This window comes from Harpia harpyja, chromosome 6 (genome assembly GCF_026419915.1).
Source record: "Harpia harpyja isolate bHarHar1 chromosome 6, bHarHar1 primary haplotype, whole genome shotgun sequence".
Taxonomy (NCBI): Eukaryota; Metazoa; Chordata; class Aves; order Accipitriformes; family Accipitridae; genus Harpia; species Harpia harpyja.
Window position 1 is genome coordinate 25,360,001 of NC_068945.1, and position 25,285 is coordinate 25,385,285.

Genomic DNA, 25,285 nt, shown 5'->3' on the forward strand with positions numbered 1-25,285 from the left:
AAAACATCTGACTAAAAGTATGCAGTTGCCGTTTGGTGCGACTGTTGTGAGGAACAGTTAAGTCCTTTTGCTACTAATACAGAAGACTGGATTCGTACTGAGGGTCACCTGTCTCTCATCAGCCGTACCATGAATGATGGTCCTGTCCTTTCAGATGTGAGAGCATGAGAGGTTCAGCAAGTTGGTAGCCATGTCCCCTGCAACGTGTGCTGTTGCCTGCTCTCCCTGGCACGTCTGCTCTGACTGTCAGCTGTGTTATGCAGATCTTATGGTGGCCACACTGCTCCTGCTGGGTGTGTATCCCGATTTTCCCCACTACCATGCTTTGTCACTGTGTGGTTTCTCCTGTCAGTAATAGGCATTCAGCACAAGACAAGACTCTGAACTAAAGTACCTGAAACATGTATAGTGTGGCGACTGCATCCTTAGCACCAACATTTTGATCCTTAACTACACTGCTCTTGGTTTGCCTTGCTTATGTAGACATCATCACTGAAAGCCTGTTCCAGAACATCACTCCTCTGCTGCCTAGAAACTGTCTTCTCATTCCTAGCCTATATTTTGTTCTGGCCTGTTCATACCAATTTGCTCTTGTGTCAACTTTTTGTCGACGCCAAACATTTTTTTGCCAGTCTTTCCTACCACAGTGCCAGCCAGATATGCTCCATGAAGGGTGGGAGCAAAGGCTGCTACCAAAGATCCACAATAATTCAGTGGTGTGCTCTGCTCCAGAAGAGCGCTTAAACATACAGTCACCGTCTGGAATTTTATATATGTAAGTAGTACCACTTCCACTTCCCCCTGCCCCCCCTGCCTTTTTGCTGCCAATTGCAAACAATTGCCTGGTGAAGAACCTTGTGTGGCTCTGCATCCAGGGAATAGCGAAGGCATGACTCTTGTTGAGCTTTCTGGCCCATAATGTGCTGATTACAGCCTTTAAGGAGTGTACACCCTGCTGGGAAGGTAGTAGATGTGTTGATATGGCTGGGGTAGAGAACACGATTAACAACGAGCACATGAACAAGAGGAAGAATGTGAAATCGTGGAGATGTCGAGTACAACTTGTTCTTCCTGACAGCATGTCAATGGTGGCCTGCTATGCCCAGGCTTATATACCTCTGAAGTCACTCGCAGTTGTCCAGGCCTTTGTCCCTGGGGACTACTGCCTGACAACAGGTGATACGTTCTTCATGTCAGCTCAGGGTACTTTTTTGACAGCCTTATTCTACTATCTACAGATATTAGCAGTTTAACAGAGCACCTACTTCAGATGCGGGTGTGGGGTGGCTTGCTGCTTGGACGTTTCGGTGGGGCTTGGCTGGCTAGGAGCCCGGCCTTGAGCAGGAGGTCTAGGCTGCTGTGGAGGGAACACACCTGCCTTGGAAGGCTGGACTGGAGAGGACCCAGTTGCCGATCGGACTTGCTGTGGAGATCCAGGTGACCTTTGCTGCTGAGGTGAAGTGGACTGGGGACTCTGGGGCTGCTGTCCTTGAGGAGAGAGCCGCTGCTGTGGAGGTGCGTTTGTCCGTGGAGGCTGAGATGCCTGAGGCTGGCGTGGTCCGCCTGAAAGGGAGATGTAGACAAAAACATGAGGAATTGCATGTGGTGGACAACAAGCAAGGAGCATCTATGTGGAAGAATGGGTTTTCCTAAGGGGAGAGACTCTTCAGAGTAGCTTCATGCAGAAGGATAAGGGAAAACTTCTCTTGTAGGCCTAAAACTGGCGTCATGCCCATGTCTCTAGAGTTGTTGTCCATTTCTCTACCTCCTTCACTAAAGAAGCTCTGCCACTCTCCCCAAAGGGAGTCACTTCAACGTGCTGTACTCTTCCATGTGACTAATATTTCTTGTCCTTGGCAAGCCCTTCCTGCACTGGGAAGGAAGAGTTGGTGGAGAACCAACTCTCTGCAGGAGATGAAAGCTGAATCTGCTGGTTTGGGTCAGTGGTCCCTTCATGGGCCCAGCAGTTTGATGTGAGACTGCGTACCCTATCGCTATCCATACACCTGTTCCAGCATTGTCAGCAGGTAGCTTCAGCCATGTTGGTAGCAGACTCTCAGGACTGAAGAGGATGTGGAAAACAGTTGGAAGTGACATGAGAAATTGCTGGACATGACAGATAACAGTGTGAGAAGCTGACAAAAATTACAGATAGCGTTGTGAGGGCTGGCTGGATTTCACAGTTGGTCAAGGGGGAGTTATGTGAGAAAAAACTTCACAGAGAATTGGAGGGGAGTACTGGAGACAGATGGGGAGTAGTATCCTGCAAGGCCAACAATTCATATCAGTAATACCACGTAACACCAAGATTACATAGATGCATTTGGTATCATAAATACTAAATTTTTGGATACACCAAAACTGCGACTGATGAGGTCACAGGTAATTAGAGGTGGGTGTTAATTTGGTAGGAGGTTGGGGTGGAGAAAGGAAGGGGCAAAGGTAGCAAGAAGTAGGGTCTAATCGGTTATATGAATTGAGTGGTTGGTGTGGTCTGGGTACCCAGTGGGCAGCCCTGTGCCTCATCACCTCAGCGTAAATTGGGACAATAAAGCAAACCTGTTGTTCTGACCAAGCCACATGAGTCAAACCTGCTTCTGCTGTCAGGAGGAGCTGGGGGTGTGCTCTTGCTGACAGGGGAACACCTGGACAGATGGATCAAGGATCCTGGCATCATTACCTTGGTGTCTGTTCCAGGCACTAACATCTTCCCATCACTTCTTAACACCTGTAGCCACTACAGCTTTATGCAAACACAAATACACTCTGTGCCCGGAATCCTGCGCCAGTTCATGTGGCCTCGTTTTGCTGAGCCAAATCCTACCGCAGTATCAACTGGATCTGTATCAAATTTTCATCCCACTTTCTGAGCTGCTGTGGAATATGGCAGAAGCTGCTTTGACAGCACACTGAATTTGCTGCCTGCTTGTCAGTGAATTGGAACAAGGAGTGAAACCTTTATCCTGATAGCTTTTATTTAGAAGGCAAACTGTTAGGTTTCACAGTCCGCACTGTCATGGGACCCAAAAAACTGTACCTTGGGGAGGAGGCCGTGGTTGGGACAGTTGTCCAAGCTGAGGTCCAGTCTGAGATTTCATTGACGCAGGCTGAACTTGTGGAGGCTGGAGGAAAAAAAGCCATTCCAGTTAATACAGAGTCCCCAAAGAGAAGCCCTGAGGTAGTACAGGAACTGCAGAGTCATGAAGTGTTCCTTAAACACACATACACACACACGCTGCATCTGGCTGGTAAAATCTCATGGGACTAAAATGGAGAGCTGAGTAATAAAGAGCACAGGAGTTGTTTGCTCACAGGGAATAACAATGAAGTTACAGTTTAGAATGGTTTTTAGGCAATCAAGAATTACCAAATGTGTCAGGCCCAAGGGGGTCTCTTAGTCCCATCTCCCATTTTGGACAGTTGCCAGCACCAGATGTTCCGAAGGAAGGAGGGATGAACCATGGAAACATCTATGGAGCAATCAGCTCTTTACCCTAAGGGGTCTCCTCTTGATTGCTAATAAGCAAGGGCCAGCTTCAACCCTGAAACATGAAGCTTATTATCTGCTCCACAAAATCTTTGCATCAGTTCCAGATATTTTGTTTTGATATTTACACCCAGACCCTTTGAGTCTTGCTCAGCTCTCAGCCTCACTGCCTTTCCCATTTGCTAACTCCTTTGCTTTGTTCTGAGTTTTGGGAATAGTTCTCACAACCTGCCCTTGCTAGGCCAGTCATTATTTTGCTTGCAAACCTTTACTGCCCTCTCTCTCATTCACCTCATTTCTAAAGCCAAGAGACTGAATCCCTTCGGTCCTTCCATGGGAATGTTTCCAGGCCCCTAATTGTTTTCATCACCCACTTCTCTTTCCAGCTTTGTGATTCCTTCTGCAGATGCCAGAGGCAGGTCTGCTTACATTATTCCAGATGAAGCAGTATCTGGGTTCTCTGTATACATCACCAGCTCATTTCTCCTGCATCCTCATTTCCTGCTTCTCCCTTGTCAACACAACCATAGGCGTAGCAATGGTTTTCATTAGCCTGTATGCGACAAAGTCTTCCTCAAGGGGAATGGCTAGTGCCACTTGCAAGGTCTACGGATTGTTTATGTTCTCTCTCTCTCCCCCCAGCTTAGCTTACCTTTCAATCTTCCATAGGGAGTTTCACTTGCTGTTGTGGTGACTTAACATACATAGCTCCGTCAGATATTCTTCACTGCCATCCCTGGTCCTGACTAATGCAAATAAGTTGGTGCCATCTGCACTTTCTTCTCTCTCACTGTTTACTCTTTTTGACAGATATTTTAATAAACAGATTAAGCAACACAGAACTGTTGCACAAAGGCCGGTCCAAAGTTAACAAAAGTCTGAGTAAGCCTATTGCACAAAATTGTTTATGAAAGCAGGGGAAGATGGAGACAGATAGGCTGGTACATGCTGGATTATTTACATGGAGAACACAATGAAAAAAGGGTCTTCAAGGCTCCTGGAAGACCAGGAGAATGAGCTAAGTGATTCTGGAAATGGGAAGAAATATTTCATAGTTGGAAGCATTGAAATGAGTTTCAAGTGACTAACATAAATGTGATGAGGTTGCTGGCCCATATTTTACAGTATTTATCTGGGACTTGCAAATGGACAGGGAGGAAAATCTGGGAATTTTCCATTCATGGCTTCTAGTCCTACATAGCTTGGGACACTAAACCTTGGTGTTGGTGGAAATTTACTTTCCTAATGCTGTAAGACATCCTGATTAGACCAGCCAAAGAAGGGGAATTGGATCTCATATTCACCTCTACAGCCTTTGCCTACAGGCAACCCAAGGCTTCTCAGAGATGAAGGCAAAACAGGATTTTGAGGCTCAGACATGAAGGGGTGAGGGCCAGCCCAAGGTCTGCCTTTGGAAGGGAAACAGTGAGGGGAAAGGATGGAGGTGAAGCAGAGAGGTGAGGAGAGAACCGCAGCTGTAACCATGAAACCAGGTTGTCACTAACATCTTATCCTGTCCTGGGCTCAACCAACCCAATTATCAACACGACCAGGCTTAGCGTCCTTTAAATATTCTCTCTGCTAACTTTGCAAGAATTAACATCTCTCATATCTATGTCTTTATCTGAGGCCAGCTTCTGCTCCACAATGAAACTTTGCCTTTTAGCCCCTCCCTGCTTGCTTTCTTTAGTAGCTCTTGTTTGTTACCTTGCCTAAGGCTTTTTGGCAGTCTAGCTACATTATTTTGACTGATTGCCTGTTATCTACCACTTTATGAAAGAATTCTCAAAGAAATGAGGGGAAAAGAATCAAAAGGAAATTAATGGGACATTTTTCTTCACAAAAAAAATAATGTCGTAGATGGTCTTAAGCCGTGCTTCTGTTCGTTTATTAGTCTTCTGTGTTATTCTTTAAATTATTGTCTGAGATAATTCGTAAGGTCCATGACTCGTCTACATTTTTCTACGTTACTCTTACAACTTTTTAAAAGTATATTTTGTATTTGTTCTACACCAGTCCTCTGGAGCAATAACTGTTTCTAGTGAAATGGCACATTTTTTCTTGGCAGCCTGGTCACTTCCTAAATTCGGTTCGTTGGATGTAGCCATCTGGGTCTGAGGGCTTAATAGTTTTTAAAGGTATCAGTCATCACTGATTTAATCACTGTTTTTGTTCTCTCCTCTGTCTTTCCGATCAGGAAAAACTATACCTAGTTTAAGAAGTTCCCCACTTCCAGCAATTAAATTTACTAGAGTCACAACACTGTCCCTGTTGTCTTCCTTTTCTCCCTTAACTTTGGATGATCCATAGAGCCCACCAATTCTTGGTGCAGTTCCATCTTCTGATGAACTCAAAGTATTTGTTTCATTCTTGCCTCTATCTGCTCTTCAAAATCAATTTCCATCCTTTTTACGTTCCCTTTTATTATTTGCATGATGGTGCATAAAGGTCTTCTTAAATGTCAGATTTCCAAATTTGGAAATTTTTTTTTTTTTTGCTTGTCTTGAATGTCCTCTATCACTTTGCCACTTAACTCTAGAAGTTTATTTCTTGCATACCTGGTTCAGGAGCAGATCAGAAATGTATATACGCATTCTGGAAAACAACGGTCTCTCAAATAACATCCGTACAATTTTAATGCCAGGTAGTTGATTAATTTTCTTTTTTTATTAAAATTATCTTTTCTAACTGCTTGTGTCATACTGTTACTTTTTGATATCACATCTGTCCCTTGGACATCAAACCTAATGGTACATATTCACTTTCTGAATTTGTACCTGGGTGTTTCTTAAGGCTAGTTCAGGGTGTTGTTTCCTATCGTGCTTGAATTTTGCAGTTCCAGGAAGCAGACACCTACAGAGATGGGGAACTCCCTCTGAATTGCTGTCCCACTGTGCTATTTGACTTGCTTCTTGATAGCTGCAGTGTCACATTATTATGACTTGTTGCTTCTTCCATCTCTGTCAATGCTGTGCACTCAGTTTCATGATTTCTCAGTTTTTCTTGATCCAGAGACTAGTATAGACAGCTCCAATAAAATCTATAGATATTCTGTGCATACCCATAGGATATCCAAGGGTTCATATTTCAATGTATTCAGTATTGCTGTCCTTGTATTCAGAATTGTTATTTTTCTTTGTTCTGTGGAAGTCTTCACCTGTAGCTTTAGCTCTGCATCTCACCAGTGTCACATGTAATTACTTCTCTCTGCACATTTGTAACTATGTGTTATAGCATTATGTCAGTAATAGTAGCTTGTGCAGTTTCTGCATTGTTCGTTGTACTGAGGTCTTTCTCTATAGCAAAACACTCTAGTTAACATGTTTATGGTTTTGATTTTCGTGATTTTGTATACAGATATTTGTAGGTTGTATTCTTGATGAAGACCCTTTTCTTATTTAACTCTTCCATTTGACAGCCTATCCCTCCAAGACCATTTTTTTGGTTCTTATTTTGACCCTATTTTAGGTCTGTTGTAATCCAATCCAATCCTGTACCAGTGTATTACAGACATAGGAAACAGATGCATCTGTCCAAGTTCTCAGTTTCTGTTGGCTTCCCCTTTGCTCTTAGTTTATACACTCTATATCTTGGTTATTTCAGATGGCAGTTGTTGATTTCACTTTGGCCAGAGTAAATCCTATCCCTTCTGTATCCCCTTCCCTGCCTCAAAGCATTTTTAGTGTCTATTAAATGTTTACACCCTCACTCTAGCTAAAACTTGGTTTGGAGTTACCCTGAATACTCTTCATGCTGGGGATCTGGTTTAGCAGGAGTGGGCTGTCATAGGACAAAGGCAGAGAGCCATAAAGTGCTTTCTCCCATTTTTTGTCTCAAGTGGAAAGGGAAACTGCTCCAGTGCATTGCAGTCATTGTTATCCCTCAGCCTGTTTACTCTCCTGTCCTTTCTTTTGTATAGATTTGTTGTCCTCAAACCTTCGTTCTTGGGTCCCTGCTAGATACTGGAAGAGGTGTAGCACATACACCTGGAGACACAGATTATGTTCTGGTGTGTTTCATTTATACAGAACTGCCACTGGGAAATGTGGCACTAAGGTTAGATGCATTTGATGCTCAAAATGAATGTACACAAGAAGCATTAAGGGGTCAGTTTAAATGCAAAAATGACAGGTTCTTATATGAATTCAGCATTAGTCAGGCCTCCCCCCGATGAAGGGAGTGAAGGGCATCCCCAAAGAAGAAAGGCTGCAGTAAGGAATGGAACAACTCTTGGTGGAGATTCCCACTTTCCATTCTGGGAAGCACAGATTTTCATCAGGGATGCAAAAACTGGAATGAAACCTATTCTGAAGGATGGTGTTAGATGGAGATGGAGTTGGGCATTACAAGCACCTCTAAAAATGGCTGGCTTCAATATGAATCTATGAATTTAGCAAGCCAGTATGTCTAGATGCATGGCCCACACTACCAGTGTGATGCCACAGTTATATGGAAGGAGGGAAAGGGGGAGAGAGGTGTTTCTTGGGGCACCCACTTCAAAGAGTCTATGTAAGACTTCTTTGGAGGAGCAGGAGTCAATCTATCCAGTACACTCCCATATGGGACTGTTCAACTCACTGACATGTCTGACTACCTGACACCCACAGGGAGGAGAAAGAGAAAAAAAAGTTCAGTAAAACAACTTGGCCATAAGGTCTCTATTCACTCATACCCAAGGCCTCAGCGGTGATGGCGTAGATCCAGCAGTGATGACAAGCTGAGTCATTTTGGAAACAACCAGATCGGCTATAAGCTGTCTGTCCTCTTCCACATGTTCCCCAATCAGGGGCATTGAGCTGTCCATCACCTGCCACAGGAGGGAAAAACAACAGTTAGTAAGGAGGTTTCCTGGTGGCTTCTGCCTGTTTCAACTCACCTCTCACACCAACCTGCTTTGTGTCTCCACGGCCTTGCCAACACCTCTAGTCACCACTCCCCTCCATGCTGAAACATGCTTGACTTTCCTAGGTGTGGGATATCACTTAGTTTTTTTTGGAAATGGCATGTACTTCCCCCTACTCCCCATCTTCCTTCACTTCACAACTTGGAAGCCAAGCCAAGACTTCTGGTGGCTGGAGGCTTTCTAAAACAACTGAACACAAATGTGCTTCTTCACACGTCCTGAGGAGATGCCTCTGATGGATGAGGTCTCTCTGGCATTGCACCACAGTATTTGGGGGTGACATTGCAACAGAAGAGGCCACAGGAGAAGGGAAATAACATGTACCGAAGGAGAAGAGAGCAACAGGGTCTGGAGGAAACCAGAAGACATTTGGAATTAATCAATGCAAAGCACTGCACCCTGAGAGGGGAAATAAACACCACAGATGTGTAATGAATAGGACTTCACCCAAACAACAGCACCCAATGCAGAAAAGTAAACTTATGCTTGTCTTCTTGATATTGTTGCGATACGACCGCTTCCCAAGCAAGTACTACAACTGTGCTGGGGAAAGCTGGGAAGCAAGACTGTGAGGATGGGGAAAGGAGAACTGTCAAAGGGTCTTTGAGGTAAGAAATGGTCTGACAACAACAATAATAACGAATGCACAGCAGACCCTCAGCTGTATAGCAGTGCTAAACATAATTTTCAACAGTTCATCATAAATCAAGTGCTTTGCAAACATTAGCTAAATCCCACAGGAAGAACTGCACTATGATGAAGTTAAGATTCAGCTGGAGTAAATATAATTGTACCAAAATATCAGGGTTGGAAAAGTTTATTTTATTTTGCTTTTATTTTTAAACCAAACATTAAAAACCCTGGAAATGCAGAGTTAAAGGTTGCATTGCTCAAGAAAAGGACTGACTCATGCTCAGATAACAATCGGAAGTGTACTCCACCCTGGCAAGGCTGCAAGAGTCCACTCTTGGAGTGAAATGGAAAGTTTTGCACCCTTTTTTTTTTCAGATTTAAAATAAGGGAAATCAGTGAGGTGAGTTCATCGAGTTTGTATTCTAGTCTCTTCTTGCAGAATAACTATTAATTTGGATTCTTTTCTGTAGGTGTGTCGTATGAGCACAAGAGAAGCGGCGTAGGAAGGTTTAACTGGGGTTTGCATGAAGAGTGAGTTGGTGTTTGTATCCATGGCCCACTTGACCCAGGGAGTGAAAGGAGGAGGTTAGAAAATTAGATGGCAGTGCTCAGCTAAATACACAAAGTGGCTTTTCATTCCACTGTCCACTTCACTGTTTCTCTGTTAAAAAATGAGGTGGGGAAAGGCGATGTTTCCTAGCAGTGGCAGGGAACGGCCAGTTCCCATCTGTGTCTCACTAGCCAGTGGCTCCTGAGGGCCCTCCAGCAGGTTCCTGCGCAGGTTTCTCTCCCTTCCACTCCCACCTTAAAAGCATTCCCATTTCATTTGGCAATTCCAGTCCATGCGTGAGAAAAGAGGTCTCCCAGCTCCCTGCGAGGCGCCGTGCGAGGGACCTGTCTGACCACCAGATGATGCCATTACTCTGCTAACAAGCTGGCCAGCCAAGCCTAGCTCCCGACTCCCTAACCCTCTCTGTGAGTAACTGAGATACAGCTCTGGTCCAAACACCCCAAACCCCTCATTTCCCCATCTTAAGGACTGCTTTCCCCTATTTCAGTGGCAGCAGTGGCTTGAGAGGAAGGGGAAGATGCTGTTTCATGAAACAAAGGCACCAGGGGCAATACACCCTTGAGCAGGTCCCACCCGGACCAGTGAAGGTACACCAGGGATGATGGTGTCTGCTGTCCTGCTGTGTAGTGTCTGGCAGGGGAACGTGAGCTGTGGGAGACTGCAAATACGGGAATGAACAATCACATGCATAAGGGAAGGCCTTTGAAAACGGCAGTGATTTCTGTGGGCAAGATGACGCAGCTGGTTGCCACTGAACTGAAAAGGAGCATGAGATGTCACCTTGTCTGTCCTCTGGGAACTGGGCAGATGTGAATGCTAATGCTGAAATAAATCAAACGGCTGAGAGGGGTACATGAATCACAGACAGATTGCACTTATCTCTTCCTGGGGAGATCACAGAACAGCTGGGCAAGACAAGAAGATGTTGGCACATATGGACCTGGCCTTTGTAGCTGCCCAAGGTCAGTAGCTGCTCCTGATGCAGCTGCTGTTGCCTGATAAGGTGTACGAGGGGGGAGCGGAAAGCAGCTGGGCAGAGAAGAGACTCAGGAAAACCCTGTCCCGGTCCTCCCCCTGCGCCTATCTGACACTGAGGCCTGAAGGCTGGACTTGTTATTCCATGCTCTGATGTGCAAGAGCGGAGTGTTAGGTGATTTTTCGGGAAGGAAGGAAGGAAACAGATGATTAGACATATCAAAAGAAATTATATGGCAGTGCTAAAGGGACAGGCAGGGCTTCTTGCAGGGCAGCAAGGCGTAGGTCTAGTAACACAGCTTAGCTGTATGGCAGGTAGGGCTTAGCTGATGCACGAGGAAGAATAAATCACATGGATCATTTTTCTTGCCCTCTACTTGCTCCATATTTGTCAGCGTAACAGACATGTGGAAAAGGGTTAGATTACCAAAAAAAAGGGCGGGGGGAGATTATTAAACCATACATGCTGCTGAGCTCTTTTGAGAATCTGGCTGCTAACAGTGGTACTGAACTTGCACCGTTTTGAGGATCTGGCCTTCTGATCAAGTGCTGACTATTCATGCTGAATATTTCCTTAAAGTGACAAAGTTCATTAAAGCAGAAGGAAAAGAAGTACCAGCATTTACCATTAAATTCACAGCTGTTTTAATAGAATGAAACTTTAAAGAAATCTATTGATTTCTTCAAAGTTTTCAATACGAGCCATGAAAATGGTACATAAGTGTGCTAGTGCTTTGAAAGGGCAGAAACGTACTAGATTCTGCTGTTTGCCATGGGAAAAGAAAAGAAGGTGAAGTTCAAGTAACAGCAAATACCATGGGTGCAAGATTACTCTTGTGCTGGGTTGATAACTCATCTGTCTTAATCTGATGATTCTGTTTGCAACAAACCACTGTGATAAATCTCAGTTCATAGAACTGCCCATCACTACCTCTGTGAATCTTTCCTAGAGAACTGCTTTGCACTGTGAAAATTAATTACTGCCTGCAATTGCATTGTGCAAATTCCTTATTTGTTCAGCCCGTTTAGGCGTGCTTTCTTGTAAAATGTCACAGCACACTGTTTCTTCTCACCAAGAAAAATATAACTGTCGCACTGTCAAATAACTTTTTTCTCCCACTATCAAAAGAAAAAAGCAAAATAAAGGATCAGTTTCAGACCAAGAAAAGTACCCCAGAGTGTAGGCTGGAGGCAATTAATTACTTGTCAGCATTGCCCTCAGATCTGCATAAAGTAGAAAAGGTGCCTATTTGGCTTTGTTCTGCTCTTTGTATTGCACTGCTCTACTCCGTTCCCGACAACGTCCATCAGCCTGGCGTCTGAATGCCTGCTAGATATTGGTACATCAGGTCTGCTCAATCAGGTTCTCTGCTGGGATAATTCAGCATGACCCATCTGAAGTTGATATGTTTCTTCTGATTTGTGTCATATTAGATCTATTGCTTTTTACCTTGGTCTCAGAGAGTGGAGTATTAGCGTGCATTTCTCTCTGTGTGCAAGCTGATGATGGCTGTTAGCGTACGGATGTGCTTTTCATCCAGTCTGTCACACACGGGGGCAGATGTGAAAACCCAGAGGTATACCCAGACAGAGGCATATAACCCTTAAGCACAGAATTAGCCATGTGTGCACGTACATGGGCTTATGTGCAAGAACCGATGCAGCGATATGAAAACCACATCTCACATCTGAACATGTATGGACACAGTCCACATGTCCTTGCAGTCATCTCTAGCAAGACTGCTTTCTTGCTCTTCCTTTCTTAGCTACATGTGCATAGAGATATAAAAGTGCACGGCAAGGAGACGGTCTGCTCTGGGGGATGCTGATGAATTACATACAGGAGCAGACCCATCAGCCGTGGCCCCATCACTTCGGGAAAGACGGAGGCTCGCCAGCGTTTGGTTGCTGGCAGCACGCTTATATCACATGGCCTTTGACAGGTCACTGCTCCCCGGAGAGCGGATACATAATGCAGGAATGCACAGTTGCTGGAGGGCTCATGTGGTTCTCATCAGCATCCCAACCCTCAGCGGGTGGGACTGCTCTCCCACACATAGCTTTCCAGTGTGTCAGCACCCCTGCATGAAGCCATAGGCTGGCTCTGCTCATCTTCCTCAGCTGGCCTGTGTTGGTGGAGTTTACAGCAGGTCAGATGCTGTGCCTTCTTGAGTCACATAGTGACAGAGGCACTTGCTTACTTGCCAGATTTTCTCTCCCCCAGAGTGTCTCTTAAGTTTCCACTTTGATTTTCTGGCCATCTTTTCCTTCTCTGCCCTGTTAGGATGACCCGAACGTGCTATTTACCCCACTCCCACATCTGCCGCCTGGCCTGGCAAGGAGCACGTTGAACTTTAGCTCTTAGAGCCACAGTCTGTCTAGCTCTGAACACGAAAGTTTGTAGTCCACACTGCCCATAGTAACACTGTGCTGCTTTGTCTTGCTGGTCTGTTATTGTAGTGAATGCTGTCCGGGCAAAAGATTTTAGAAAATACACCTGTTCTTTAAATTAAATTGTTCCTGATACTTATGGACCTTTTTGCTACACTCATTTATTTTACTCTTTTAAATTAGATGCAGCTAGGATTTTTGTTACTGAATTTCCCTTTAAAGTGATTGGAGAATGACAGGTTCATTCAGAGAGAAACTGAGATTTTTAATGGACTGAATCACCTGCCGGACCTCTGTGTAGATAATTGGGGAAGGTTAACATGACTAACATGCTAGCATCATCTGGTGCCTGAATTCAGGTTGGGCTGAATATGAGCATGTTCGTTCATGATGCTGTTGATCCCTACTAGCAGCTATGAGATGCACCGGCTTTGCGAGTGCTTAGCCTAGGAAGGATGGTTCTGGGGCACTGGTGCAGAGACATACCAAACTATGGAAGCTGCCAGCAGCACTTGCAGGCTGTTCTGTGCTTGATAAGAAGGCATCTGTCACATGCTGGTAGCATTCTGCACTGTGGGGATTTATCAGCTGGAAAGCTGGGGTGGCCAAGCAGTCTGTGGCTCTCCATTTCCTTTCACAGTCGACATTGAGAAATGAAGGCACTTCAGTCCTGACACTTTGCTGCATATCTGCCAGTTTAGCTGGGACTCTAAATCAGTTTCTTGCGTATCGGCGGGCCACAACTTGGAGGATACAGGTGGGCACGGAGGAGCAGTGACTGCTGGACCACGCACCCAGGGACAAGCGAGCACATTGGTGCATGTGAACTCTGAGGGAGCGTGTTTGCAGATACACTTCCCAAAAGAGACTTGCATTCAGGTTCCCCATGCTCTCACCTCAATGATATAGTCTTTTCCATCTTTGCTGTGGACAGCTTTGACAGCGCAGATGTCAAGACCTCCAAACATTTCCGCGCAGGCGTCCGCCCAGAGTCTGTACCTGCAGAAACCACAGAAGCATGGCCTAGGATTAGCTGTCATTAGGTAATCCACCAAATATAGCCACCTGTCCCAGTGCCCACAGGAGCACAAAGAGATTCGGGAGCCCTTTTTATCACAAGGCATATTTCATATGCTTTGCTGCGTCATTGCCTCCCTCTCTTGCAAGGGAGATGGAGCAAAAAAAAGAATCTTGCCTAAAGCTTCCCTTCATTTCAGATTGTTTCAATCCTGCCCTCAAAGCCACCTTAAAATGTTTCTTTCCTTCCTTGGTGTTTACATCAGATCTCCAGTTGGTTGTCATTTAGCCAAGCTATAAATATTTAGCTCATTTAATCTCCCAGTAGTGTTCGCCCCTTAGCGTTTTTATTGGCTTTGCCTGAAAGCCCTCCATTATGCAGGCAGCTTTCTCCTGATAAGACATCCTGCACATTGGGGATGGAATAAGATCGGAAAGCGAGTGCAGAATTTAGCAAGGAGTAGCCATCCCCTCCCTGATCTGTAACCCAGCAGCTCCTGCTTTTTTACAATTTACTCTTTCAATTTCATCCTTTAACAGTCTCCTGCCTCCCTTCTATCCCCTGGACATTGCTTCTAGCCAGGCAGTCCCATCATGTGGACCAGGCACTGTTTTGTTAGAGGGAGAGCTACAGGCTGCAGCCCTTTTCTCTAGCTGTCCCAGGATGGGAACGTGAGCTGGTACCCCCTTAGCTATCCCGACGCCAGAGGAGGAGAGAGAATGACAAGAGGTGTATTATGGGGGGACCGCATCCCCCCGCTGTGGAAACGAGGAGGGAATGAGGTGGCCTGGTTTTATTTCCTGTGCAGCTGTGCCGCAGTCCTGACCATTTCAATAAAAATAATCTCAGAACAGCAGATCTGTAAGCAGGACTATGACAAGATGCGGAGAGGGGAGGGAAGGCCACGGTCTCATGAAAACACTGACATTTTGCAGACCCTACAGGGACTGGGAAAAGAGCTGTTCTGGCCAAAGAACAAGCTTACGTCCTTGAAGCCAGGCAGAGTCCCCGTAGCTTGACAATATAATGATCAACTTGTGCGAACACAATGTCTGTGGGAAGAAACAAGAATATGGCTTATATGACTACCGGTGCTCTCTTATCCCTAATGAGGAGACCAAGCACATAGGCCCCAGTCCCCCTGAGGAAAACAGAACCCGAAGAGGAGTCACTAGCATAAGGAGGAGGAGAACTATGGACCCCACGAGCCAGGCAAGAGGCATGACGAGCCCCCCTCGTGCACTGCTGTGGCCCCACACCCTGGGACACCGTGGTGGGAACCACCTCTCTTCCTGAGGGATGTCTCTACGTGTCTGGGTTCAGCAGCCAAGCTCAGGGAATTGTTGCCCATGCCAGAGACCCTGATAGCTACGTCTTCAACGTTGCTGGCCCTAGGTGAGCACTGGGAGGCGGCAAGGCTGCTGGGGTGGACAGAAGAGCATATTTATGCATATGCATCGGGGTAGCATTTGCAGAGTATTTACTGCCATTTTGCCTAGTATTACCTGAACTTGTCTATCCTTTGGGCTACCATTCAGTACAGTAGGTACTTCAGGTTGCTCCTACTCATCAGAACATTTCTGCACGCTCCTGCCTTGTTGCATGCACTGACGGCTCATGGATTTCAACGGGATTTGTTGCATTTATGGCTGGATAAGGCTAGAGTGGTGAATTGTGGTGCTACAGTTATAAAATGAACCTTCAAAATGCAGCGTGCCAGGCTGGCAGGAACCTGGGTTTTAGTCCTACAACACTACAATGAGGGAATGTCTACCCTTCGTCTCTCTAGCTTTAGCTGTGTTAAAAACAACTGGGATGCATAATAATGTGCAGTTCCCACAGTCCTATTAGGGTCTTGCAGAGTCACCTTCAGCATCTGATTTGGGGTTTGGCTTGGCTTCCCTGTTTCACAGAAGTAAAGGTGCAGAAGGGACCTTAGATGATCACTTGCACAACTCTTGTACCCCAAAGAGGAGACATTTCTTTAATCTGGTCCAGAAGAGTGCAGAGATTCCCCATCTCCTCCAGGCAATCCATTTCTGTGCTATGCAATCCTTACCATTAGGAAATACAGGAAATGTTCAAATGAACCTTTTCTGCTATAATTTAAGCCCATTATTTCTTACACTACTGTACTAGTAATATAAGGAGTGAGTAATGCCCTATTAGTAGCCTTTTACATATTTGAAGAGCTTGTGCCCTGTAAGTTTTTTCATCTTTGGATTGAAGTGGTGCTCAGCTTGTGGACAACTTCTTCCAGCTCTGTGACAGCTAATGAAGTAAAGTGAACCTCTGCACTCCAGGCGTAGATTCATTATGCATGAGTTTACACCTCTACTGGAAAAATATCAGTGGTCTGCTAGCTGAAAAAGGTGGAAAAATTTTTCAATTGTTTGCAATTTTTGCATGCTTTTCTCATAGGCTGATTATGTTTTCTTTGAGTGTTCCCTTTATTGTCCTTTGGGCTTTCTGCAGCTCCTTGCTATCTCTCTTCAGATGTGGTGCCCAAACCTGGACAGAGTCAGAATTAATCGTGATCCTGGCAAATTGGAGGTATAATCTGAAAAAATCTTAGATTCACTAGGGGTGAGTGCCTACATGTGATCTATGGATTCTATAAATCTATGAATAATCTACTTAAATAGGATGGAGAAGAAGTGACTTGATAGCAGTTCTGCAGAATACAGTTGGGAGTTACAGCAAAACTTAAGTTACCACGTCAACAATGTCATGCAGTTGCAGTATTAGCAAATATCACAGTGATTTGAATATACGGAAGTACAATCTGCAAATTTTAGTCTGTAAAATGCTTGAGGCAATTCTTTCTGCTGTGTTCAGCAGTGCGAAGACCTTAGCTAAAACAGTGTCCACTTTGGGGATACTAGTGCAAAAAAGTGCTTTCAACACTTCAGCTGACAGATTTTTCCCTCTGTTGAGCAGAAGAAAAACACTTTTCTGTGTCTGCCTCTCATTAGTAATGTACTTAGAATAACTTCTTGTTACTTCTTGTTTTGTGCTGTGACCTTTCTGATTTTATCCGTACATGTTTGTGCTCATGTGCTTGACCTTAGCATGCTGGTCTTGTTTCCTGTGGCTACATTCACTAAAGATCTAATGATTTAGCAATGTTGGTCTCTAGCTGTACTTCCAGTCTGTTCTCCAAAATAGGACAGTTTGCCTTTGTGCCCTTAGTATTTTTTTTAAGGAAACACTCGGTCTTTTAAACTCCTTTATCCAGCCTCCCGGGAGACCTCACTTACCATTTCCCTCAATTAACCAAAGTCTGAAACACAATTCCTCCCTTCTAACCCAAGAATAGCTAATACTGTCTTGAAACCCTCTTCCTTACCTCTCTGTCATTGCGATCTGTTCTAGCATCGCAGAACCTGTGTTTGCCTTCCAGTTTCCAGAGATGGACGTCCTCCTAGGAAAACAAACCAAAAACATAACCGGAACATGAAAATACACTCCTGCCCCATCCTCCCTCATACTGTAGTCCTTATTCTTGACTCAGTCCTTGTACAGGAGGGGATGAGGCGAGGTTTCTTCCTCACAGAAGCCTTTGCAAATCATGCCTCAACAACACTCCATACAGGATATGTTGTTCAGACTCATGAAAAACTGAATGAGGAGTTAGACAGGGAAATCTCCAAGGAATCTTGAGTACACATCAAGCTCTGTGAGTACTTACTTTTTTTATACATCAGGCCCAGGAGAGCTGAAATGTCTGTAGAAGATCTCTGGGATAATCACCTTTGTGTTCTGCAATGGGTAGCATCCTCCGTCCATGGAAGAGCGACTCTCCAGGCAAACATCTGCCTGAGCAGCTTCACAAATGTCAGCTCTGACATTCTGGGTCTCCTTAACTTTGATTTCAATCATACTGGTATCATAGAATATATGATTATACCCTCTTTTCACTGACTTTTCATTGACCTGTCTGTGGCTCAATATGTCTGGACTTGGAAAATGTATAATTGCAAAATTGTTGGAGTCTCGTTAGCCACAACTGATGGTTAATTTCCAAAAAAGGTACTGTTGCTGGCAAATCCTGGATTTCACCATCATCCATCAAGGGGTGAAAATTTTCCTTTTCTTGACCCTGGGCACAAGGCAGACCTTGGACAGCCTGCTGTGACAATACTGTGCAGATAACCCTGGCATAGTGTACAAGCTAGCACAAGTCAACAAGCTGACAGGATACATCCAGGGAGAGTCTCCTTGCCAAAGAAGATTTAGGTAGAGATTTATGAGGCGAGTATGAAGTGTGATCCAACACTTCAACATGAGGTTTTGGGAACCCTCGCTGCCAGTTCTCTCACCTTTTCAACATGATGTGGAAAAGAGACTCTGAACTTGCAAAACTATGTGAAGCAGTGGTAATACTGATGTCCTGCTAGACTATAAACCTGGATCGTTATAGTTGACTACCTAAGATTCCCCTTTACTCCGGTGAGGGACAGCCTGCAGTCCTTTTTCCATTTCTCTTCTAAAGTGGTATGTATAGTTCCTGTGAAATTTAAATGGTCTTTGTAACCATATTTAAAGGAGTGGGAGGGGGGCCAAAGGAGCATGATTACTGTGTTGAATAACTGTGTTTCCATATAGTTGACTCTTGTCCCTTGTTCCCTTCACCCAACGTCCATCTTCCTGCCCTACTTCCTAAGCAAAAGAATGGATTCCTCCTCAAGCTTTGACTGTTATGACTGCTTTGATGGCCTGTAAGGTCAGTGTTCAACCCTCAGCCTCTCTTTTTCTTTTGACATGGGATTCTTAGGATTATGTTTTTCAGTTCTGCAATGGGAAGAACCACTCTTTATTAACATTTAGGTTCAGAAAATTGCCCTGCAGTGGCAGATGGCATCCAGAATCCCATTAGTACTGATGAGAACTCCTGGAGTCTGATTAGTGGCAAGATGATTGGATATCAGTGTTTAGAAAATGTGCCTGGCATACCAAATGTAAGCAGCTGTGTTGTCCCTAAGAAAACCAAACCACAGCTATACGGTTTTACAAGGAAAATTGATGTGGGAAAGCTCCCAAAATTAGAACTCTGCTCTAGCTGTTGGGCTGATTGGTTTGACTTTTTTATGCCTAGCCATCTCCAGCAAATGCTGGGCATAAGATATAAAATATTTCTCTCAGCTGTATCCTTAACTTTCCTGTTAGGGAACTTTCCTGCTTAAAATAGAAAAGCTTCGTTTGAAGCCCACCGGACCAGTGACCAAATTCCTACACCCCAGCCTCTGTCAAGATCACTCCCTCCCAAGCATGTCTGAGTAGTTCATGTGTCAAGTGTGCCAGAAAATTATTCTTCTTCTTCTTTTTTCTTTTCCTTTTTGTATTCAACCTGAATACAGAAAGGAGACTGAAGACAAAAATCTTTCCCTAAGGATGCTCTGCCTCAAACCCCATTTCTCTCAGGGAATGAAAGTCAAAGCGCTTGCAATCATCCTAAACATCAGGGTGCCACAACAGTGTACAGTCAGTACCTTAAAGGAAAGGGCCCCAGGCTTTTAGGGATCAGTTGATGAAGCAGATCTGTGACCAAGACACCTTCAGCATTGCTTAGGATAAGTGGATAGACTAGCAGATCATGGGCTGTTGGTGTCCTATACTCACCATCTCCACGCTGGGCCATTTCAGTCTAAAAGTAGCTCTAGTTTAGACACAGTTGGTGTTCTATCCCCTGCAGAGCATATTGAACTGCATTTGAGGTGACAAGATCAGAAGTCACGCTCATGAAACTAGAAAGGAACGGATATCACCCTCTTACTAAGAGCTGGTGGCAAGGAATATCCCACCCCTGAAAGTCAGCAGCTGCTGGCTTCATTCAAAGTGAACAATATTTCACGAGTCTTAACTGGAAATAATCCCTCTGTTTGCCCGCAGTTTGGGTGAGGGTGGAAACGTAATTTCTGTGCCAATTTCCCCTGCCGCATGAGCAGTATTCGTGTTTTCTCTTCACCAGTATTACAATGACAGTCAAATACCTTTGGTGGAATTTAAGGCATGTATCACATGCTGCTTATCTGCTGTTTTGAGACTGGCCCAAGGCATGGGCTAAGTAGGTGTTTGTTAGTAGTGTAAATCTGGAGTCACTGCACTGAAGTCAATGGGAAACTGAACTCAAGCCTTGGGTCATGGGCTGGAAGGAAGTGCATTGAACATCTGGGGTGGGGAGGAATGCATGAGTCACCCTGCAGCATCCTCCCTCTGGCAGATGCTTGGTGCAAAGTAAACATGTTCTGGAGAATTTCGGTACAGTCTTTTCTCAGAAAGAAGGGGGCTTGTAAAATCTATATGTGTGGGTGAAGGTATAAAAACACTGGGTAGATTCCATGGCTCACAGATCAAAGCAATTCACTTAGTATGACACTACTGCAGATGCTGTAATTGCCTTTGAGGCTGAGATTTGCTAGCATGACTAATGATTTTGAGTCTTCTATTTGAGACACCAGTGAGAGCTCTGATATTTTGGGTGCTTTTACCTCTGTCCTTGGACACAGTAGGGACTTATTTATAACATAGAAATAACCTTCTGTTCTGTCTGATGCTGGGAGAAAGGAACAGCCCCCGATGGGACTGACTATACTGCTCTCCCAAGCTCACATCCATAAATGGCTCTCTCAATAGAAGTCAACCTTCTGGGTTAGCAAGTCGCTGGGTGAATTTTGCTGTTTGCTTTCTTCGCTAATAAACTTCATTTCTCATTAAGGTGTTTCCCATTCATGGCTGTTTTCATGTGAAAACATTTTTCATTTAGCAAACCTCACAGTTGGTGAGGGGCCTTGAGCACAAGTCTTATGAGGAGCGGCTGAGGGATCTGGGGTTGTTCAGTCTAGAAAAGAGGAGGCTGAGGGGAGACCTTATCGCTCTCTACAACTACCTGAAAGGGGGTTGTAGTGAGGAGGGTGTTGGTCTCTTCTGTCAGGTGTCTGGAGATAGGACAAGAGGAAATGGCCTCAAGTTGAGGCAAGGGAGATTTAGGTTAGATATTAGGAAAAATTTTTTTACTGAGAGGGTTGTCAAACATTGGAATGGGCTGCCCAGGGAAGTGGTTGAGTCACCATCCCTGGAGGTATTCAAAAAGCGAGTGGATAGGGTACTCCAGGGCATGGTTTAGGGGGCATGGTTAATGGTTGGACTTGATGATCTTGAAGGTCTTTTCCAACCGAAATGATTCTATGATTCTATGATTCTATGATTCTATATTCCCAAGTGGGATTAGCTCTTAGTGCGACTGCTTTCTTTCCTCAATCATCTGGTATTATTTCTGATCCCTGTCTGGATGAGTGTGAATAATAAACGGGGAAAGGATATGGTCAGGCTAACAGGGCCTTTGTTTCACTTAGAGGCAGGCTGGGAGCAGGCTCTGGAGCCAAGGCTGGGTAGGTTGGCAGGAATAGGGAATTTTAATTGATATTTTAAACCTTCCTTGCTTTGGCCAATTTGAGCCAGACTCCCTGAGATGTTAATGTAATATTAGGCAACTGTGCTATTGTTGACCTGATCAGATTTAAAACAAATTTTCTCTCATTGGGTTCACATGAAGTAGCCGAGTGTCCCACAAGTCCTTCCCATGAAGAATGTGACCAGTCATTATCTAGTTTACTTAAATACCTCTGTGTTAGGAATCCAACTGGGAATTTTAGGCGGCTATAGCTGAAAAATATGTGATGGTGTACATTTGATTATCTTATTTAACTATGTTTCGCCAGAACTGTGGCCTGGGGGTTTGTAAACATGGACCCAAAACTCACAGTGTTGTGGGTGTTAGGTAACATATGAAATTTATCTGGCGACCTGAAGAATGTACTGCTGGAGCTGTCTACTTATGCAGAATTTTGTGGCTGGATAAGAAGCTTCTGGATAAGCCATGCTATTTGGCTTTTCTCATCTACTGGTTTGCAGTAAGAAGAAACAGGTGTCTTTCTGATTCATGTGGTTACATCTTTAATTGAGCTTGACGACTACTGAAGTTTGGCTGAATGCTTTTTAATATTTTTAAACATACCAGTGTTGAGGGTTGTCTTCATGCCACCTCTCTCACTACCCCACGGGGCGGGGAGGAGCTTTGGGGCACCCACAGAAATGTCTTTCCTTCTCCTTTCCCTCCTTTGTACGCTTCTAGGAGCACACATGCAAAATGCCCCCAGAAACCCTGCATGCTGGCCAGGCTGAGGCCGTTCATACCCGGTGCTGTGCACTCCTCCTGGCCTCATGTGCTTGCGGTGCCGTGATCTCCAGCTGGGGAGAGGATGGGGTGTTGCTATGGGTTGGACACGGTAGGATTCCATGAGTTGCAGCTGGCTCAATCTTTTTTATTGTTTCCCGCAGGTGGGAAGGGGTGGATTCAGTTCCCACTAGAGAGTATGGGGAGCTGGAGGATTTTGCTGGGAAAGATGAGCCCTTTGACAACAGGAGGGAGAGGTGATAGGTGATGGCAGAGCACAGTTGTTACAGCGGGAACTAACTGAATCTCAGAAACAGGTAGAGAGAGATTTACCTTCCAGAAACAATGAGCTGATGGTGAGTAATGGAGAAGATGACCAGTGGATGAGGGATCTGGGTTCAGAGGTGGGAGGAGAACAGAAGGGCTATTCTTCAAGGAAATTAAGTCAGCTTCCTACTCCTGCCCAGAGCAGACGCCGACTGAATCACATCCACAGCACTGTCTCCCCCCGTCTCACTCCGGCATAGCCACGCACTCACATGTAAGCCTTGTAGTTGCTGCCGATTTTCTGGATTCGGATGTCGTACTTGGAGTCAATGAACGGCTCGGCGGTGGCATAGGTTTTTGCCATGGCTACTATGCTGGCCATGTCCCGGAAGTCGTGCTGGTTCTCAACTTTGACCTTGATTGCCAAAATCCAGTGCAAAAGTGACAAGAGCAACAAGAACAGGAATACTTTGTGAGCAGAAATCATCTCCGCGCCTGAAGAGCACAATGTCAGTTAAAACCCACACAGACGGAGCTGAGTACAGAGCAGGGATTGTGTGATTCAAAGACAGAAGTTCCCCAGACCAACCCAACCCAGAACAGATCAACCCTTTCTCCTTCCTCATGCACAAGCCCTGGTAAACCTGGCACCAGGGAGGCAGCTAGACCTTTGCCCAGATGGCTCTTGCTAATACTCATTGCTTTTATGATGCTTCAGAAAAGTATTTGATCTCTTAAGGGGAATTACTTCATTCCAACATTGGAACTGCTATTTCCCATATTGGGATGGATGAAAACCGAGTATTTTGGGTGGTCAGGAAATAGAAACCAATGCCAGGAAATCAACAAGAGAGCTGGTTGTCTGCCACCTCTAGGCTTCAGTTCCCTGGCATTTCATGTTAGCCCCCTCCAGACTTTCTTTGAGAAGCGGTGCAGGTCTCCTGGCTGGAAGCAAGCTCTGAAGGAAAAGGATGTCTCTGAGGGAGCCTGTGATTTTCGGGGAGATTTGTGTGAGCATGATGCCATGGGCATGTGTGCGGGACAGCTGGTTGGGTGTTAGACTTGAGTCGCACTTGGAAATGTGCGGGGGAGAGGGCAGTGGCCTATGAACTGGAGTTTTTCTGAGAAGCTGGCTTTTCACAAATTTGTATTCAGTTATGAGAAATGCTCTGTATCTTATCCAAAAAAAAGAGAAAAAAAAAAGGAAGAAAACAGGACCAAAACAGTAGAAACTCTAATGATATGATCAAACCTCTACAAAAGCTCATTGATTTGGAAGGGGAAAACTGAACAAGCAGGTAACGAGAACATAGCGGACAACTTCACCTCATTCAAACTATCAACCACAGCCTTTAGTCTATTGGCAAAAACTTTTTTGGTGCATCAGAGAAACCCGTGCAAGTCTTGTTCCTTAGAGCCGGACGGATGCAGGAAGGGTGGGTTAATTGGTGGAAAAAAGACCAACACTGTGTGAAAAGGGTGAGCGAGTGAGTGACTTTCTTTACGTATTACCTACACTTTGTAGTTTGGTAACACTTCGAGACCACAGTTGGGGATTGTAATCCTGCTTTGCTAAGTGTCTACTCGCTCGTGACAACCGGTCAGTCTCTGCCCTAGAAGAGCTTCCCAGTTGCGTCACTGTGTGTGTTAAAGGAGGGTGATGCCAGACTACGTGGAGCCAGCTGAAGGAAATGTGTACAATGGTATTTGGTGTTTCTTTGCAAAGAACAAACAAGTGGTTTTACATATCTGCCTTCAACCATGAGAGGGCAGGAGCCATCTTCACTAGAGAACAGAGGACAAGCTTGTCGCTAACCTGTTTTACTCTGTTTAGATGGTTTTCTGTAAGCACCAGCCGCAACATAAGCCAAAGATGCAGCCACATCCTGATGCAGAAAAGCTCTTGAGAACTGGACAGGTTGTGGGGAAGATGAAAAGTGCAACTAGTTTGACCCATGACCATTTCTAGATGCCTGAATAATAAGAAAAAAGACCTAGTCTTTGCTTCTCCTTTTGCCGAATACCAAATATCCCTAGTCCTCCTCCCTTTTGCTATGGTGAGGGCTGTGTTCTCGCTATTCAGGGACCGCTGAGAAAAGGAGCAGAGGAAGAGACAGTTGTCTGTGGGGTGGGAGGGTAGGAAAAAAAAAAGGAAATAACAAACACAAAGGGGAAATATAAAGGCAACCATTGCACATCATCCAGGAGGAGCAGCCTTGCTCTGGGCTGTGTTGTTCCCCTCTATGTCTGAGTGGGGCTGCGTGCCGTGCTGGCTGCTCCTGGTGTGGCAGGGCAGGGTGAAGTGGTAGGAATGCCCCGGAGGCAGCAGGGGGGAGCAGGAGAGGGGAGCATCTCACATGGGGGGAGCCCCCAGCCTGGGCACGGCTTGCAAAATACCAGGGGGAACAATGCGGGCTTTGTCAGGGCTGGGTACTTTTGTTGCACAGATAAGAGCTGTGCTGGGCTGAATGACATCAAGTGAGAGCATCCCACCCAGATGAGATGATCGCAGGAGGGACTGCACGGGCAGGCGACGCACAGTGTTATGACATATTCTCCCGGACCCTTTTGGCAATGGGAAAAGACAATAGCCATTATATAATGACCTACTTGGAACAAGGACGTTTGTGGGATCTGAAACAAAGTGCTGTGCTTGTGCAACAGATGTCTTTGGGCCCCGGCTGAAACGTTTGTATTCCCAGCCCAGGAACATTTGTCCTGGAGACAGATGAAGGGATGCTGCTTCCCTCTCCAGATTGGAATTAGACCGTATTGTTATTGCTAGAAAGGAGTTGTATGCTCGTCTCGTTAAATGGGATTTTTCCTCAAAAATACAGCATGCTATGGAAAGGAAGGGTCCATTT

General features: G+C 45.2%; 1 protein-coding gene across 1 annotated transcript in view; it reads right to left on the bottom strand.

Moving 5' to 3' along the window:
- SYN3 (synapsin III) overlaps positions 1–25,285 on the bottom strand; it is a 183,902-nt gene that overhangs the window by 6,121 nt on the left and 152,496 nt on the right. Inside the window, exons 7-12 of the mRNA XM_052789786.1 lie at positions 22,694–22,836; positions 17,328–17,402; positions 13,857–13,959; positions 8,160–8,294; positions 3,038–3,122; positions 1,266–1,563 (exon numbers count right to left, since the gene is read on the bottom strand). Coding sequence (XP_052645746.1) covers positions 1,266–1,563; positions 3,038–3,122; positions 8,160–8,294; positions 13,857–13,959; positions 17,328–17,402; positions 22,694–22,836 — 839 coding nt within the window. The remainder of the gene's footprint in view (positions 1–1,265; positions 1,564–3,037; positions 3,123–8,159; positions 8,295–13,856; positions 13,960–17,327; positions 17,403–22,693; positions 22,837–25,285) is intronic.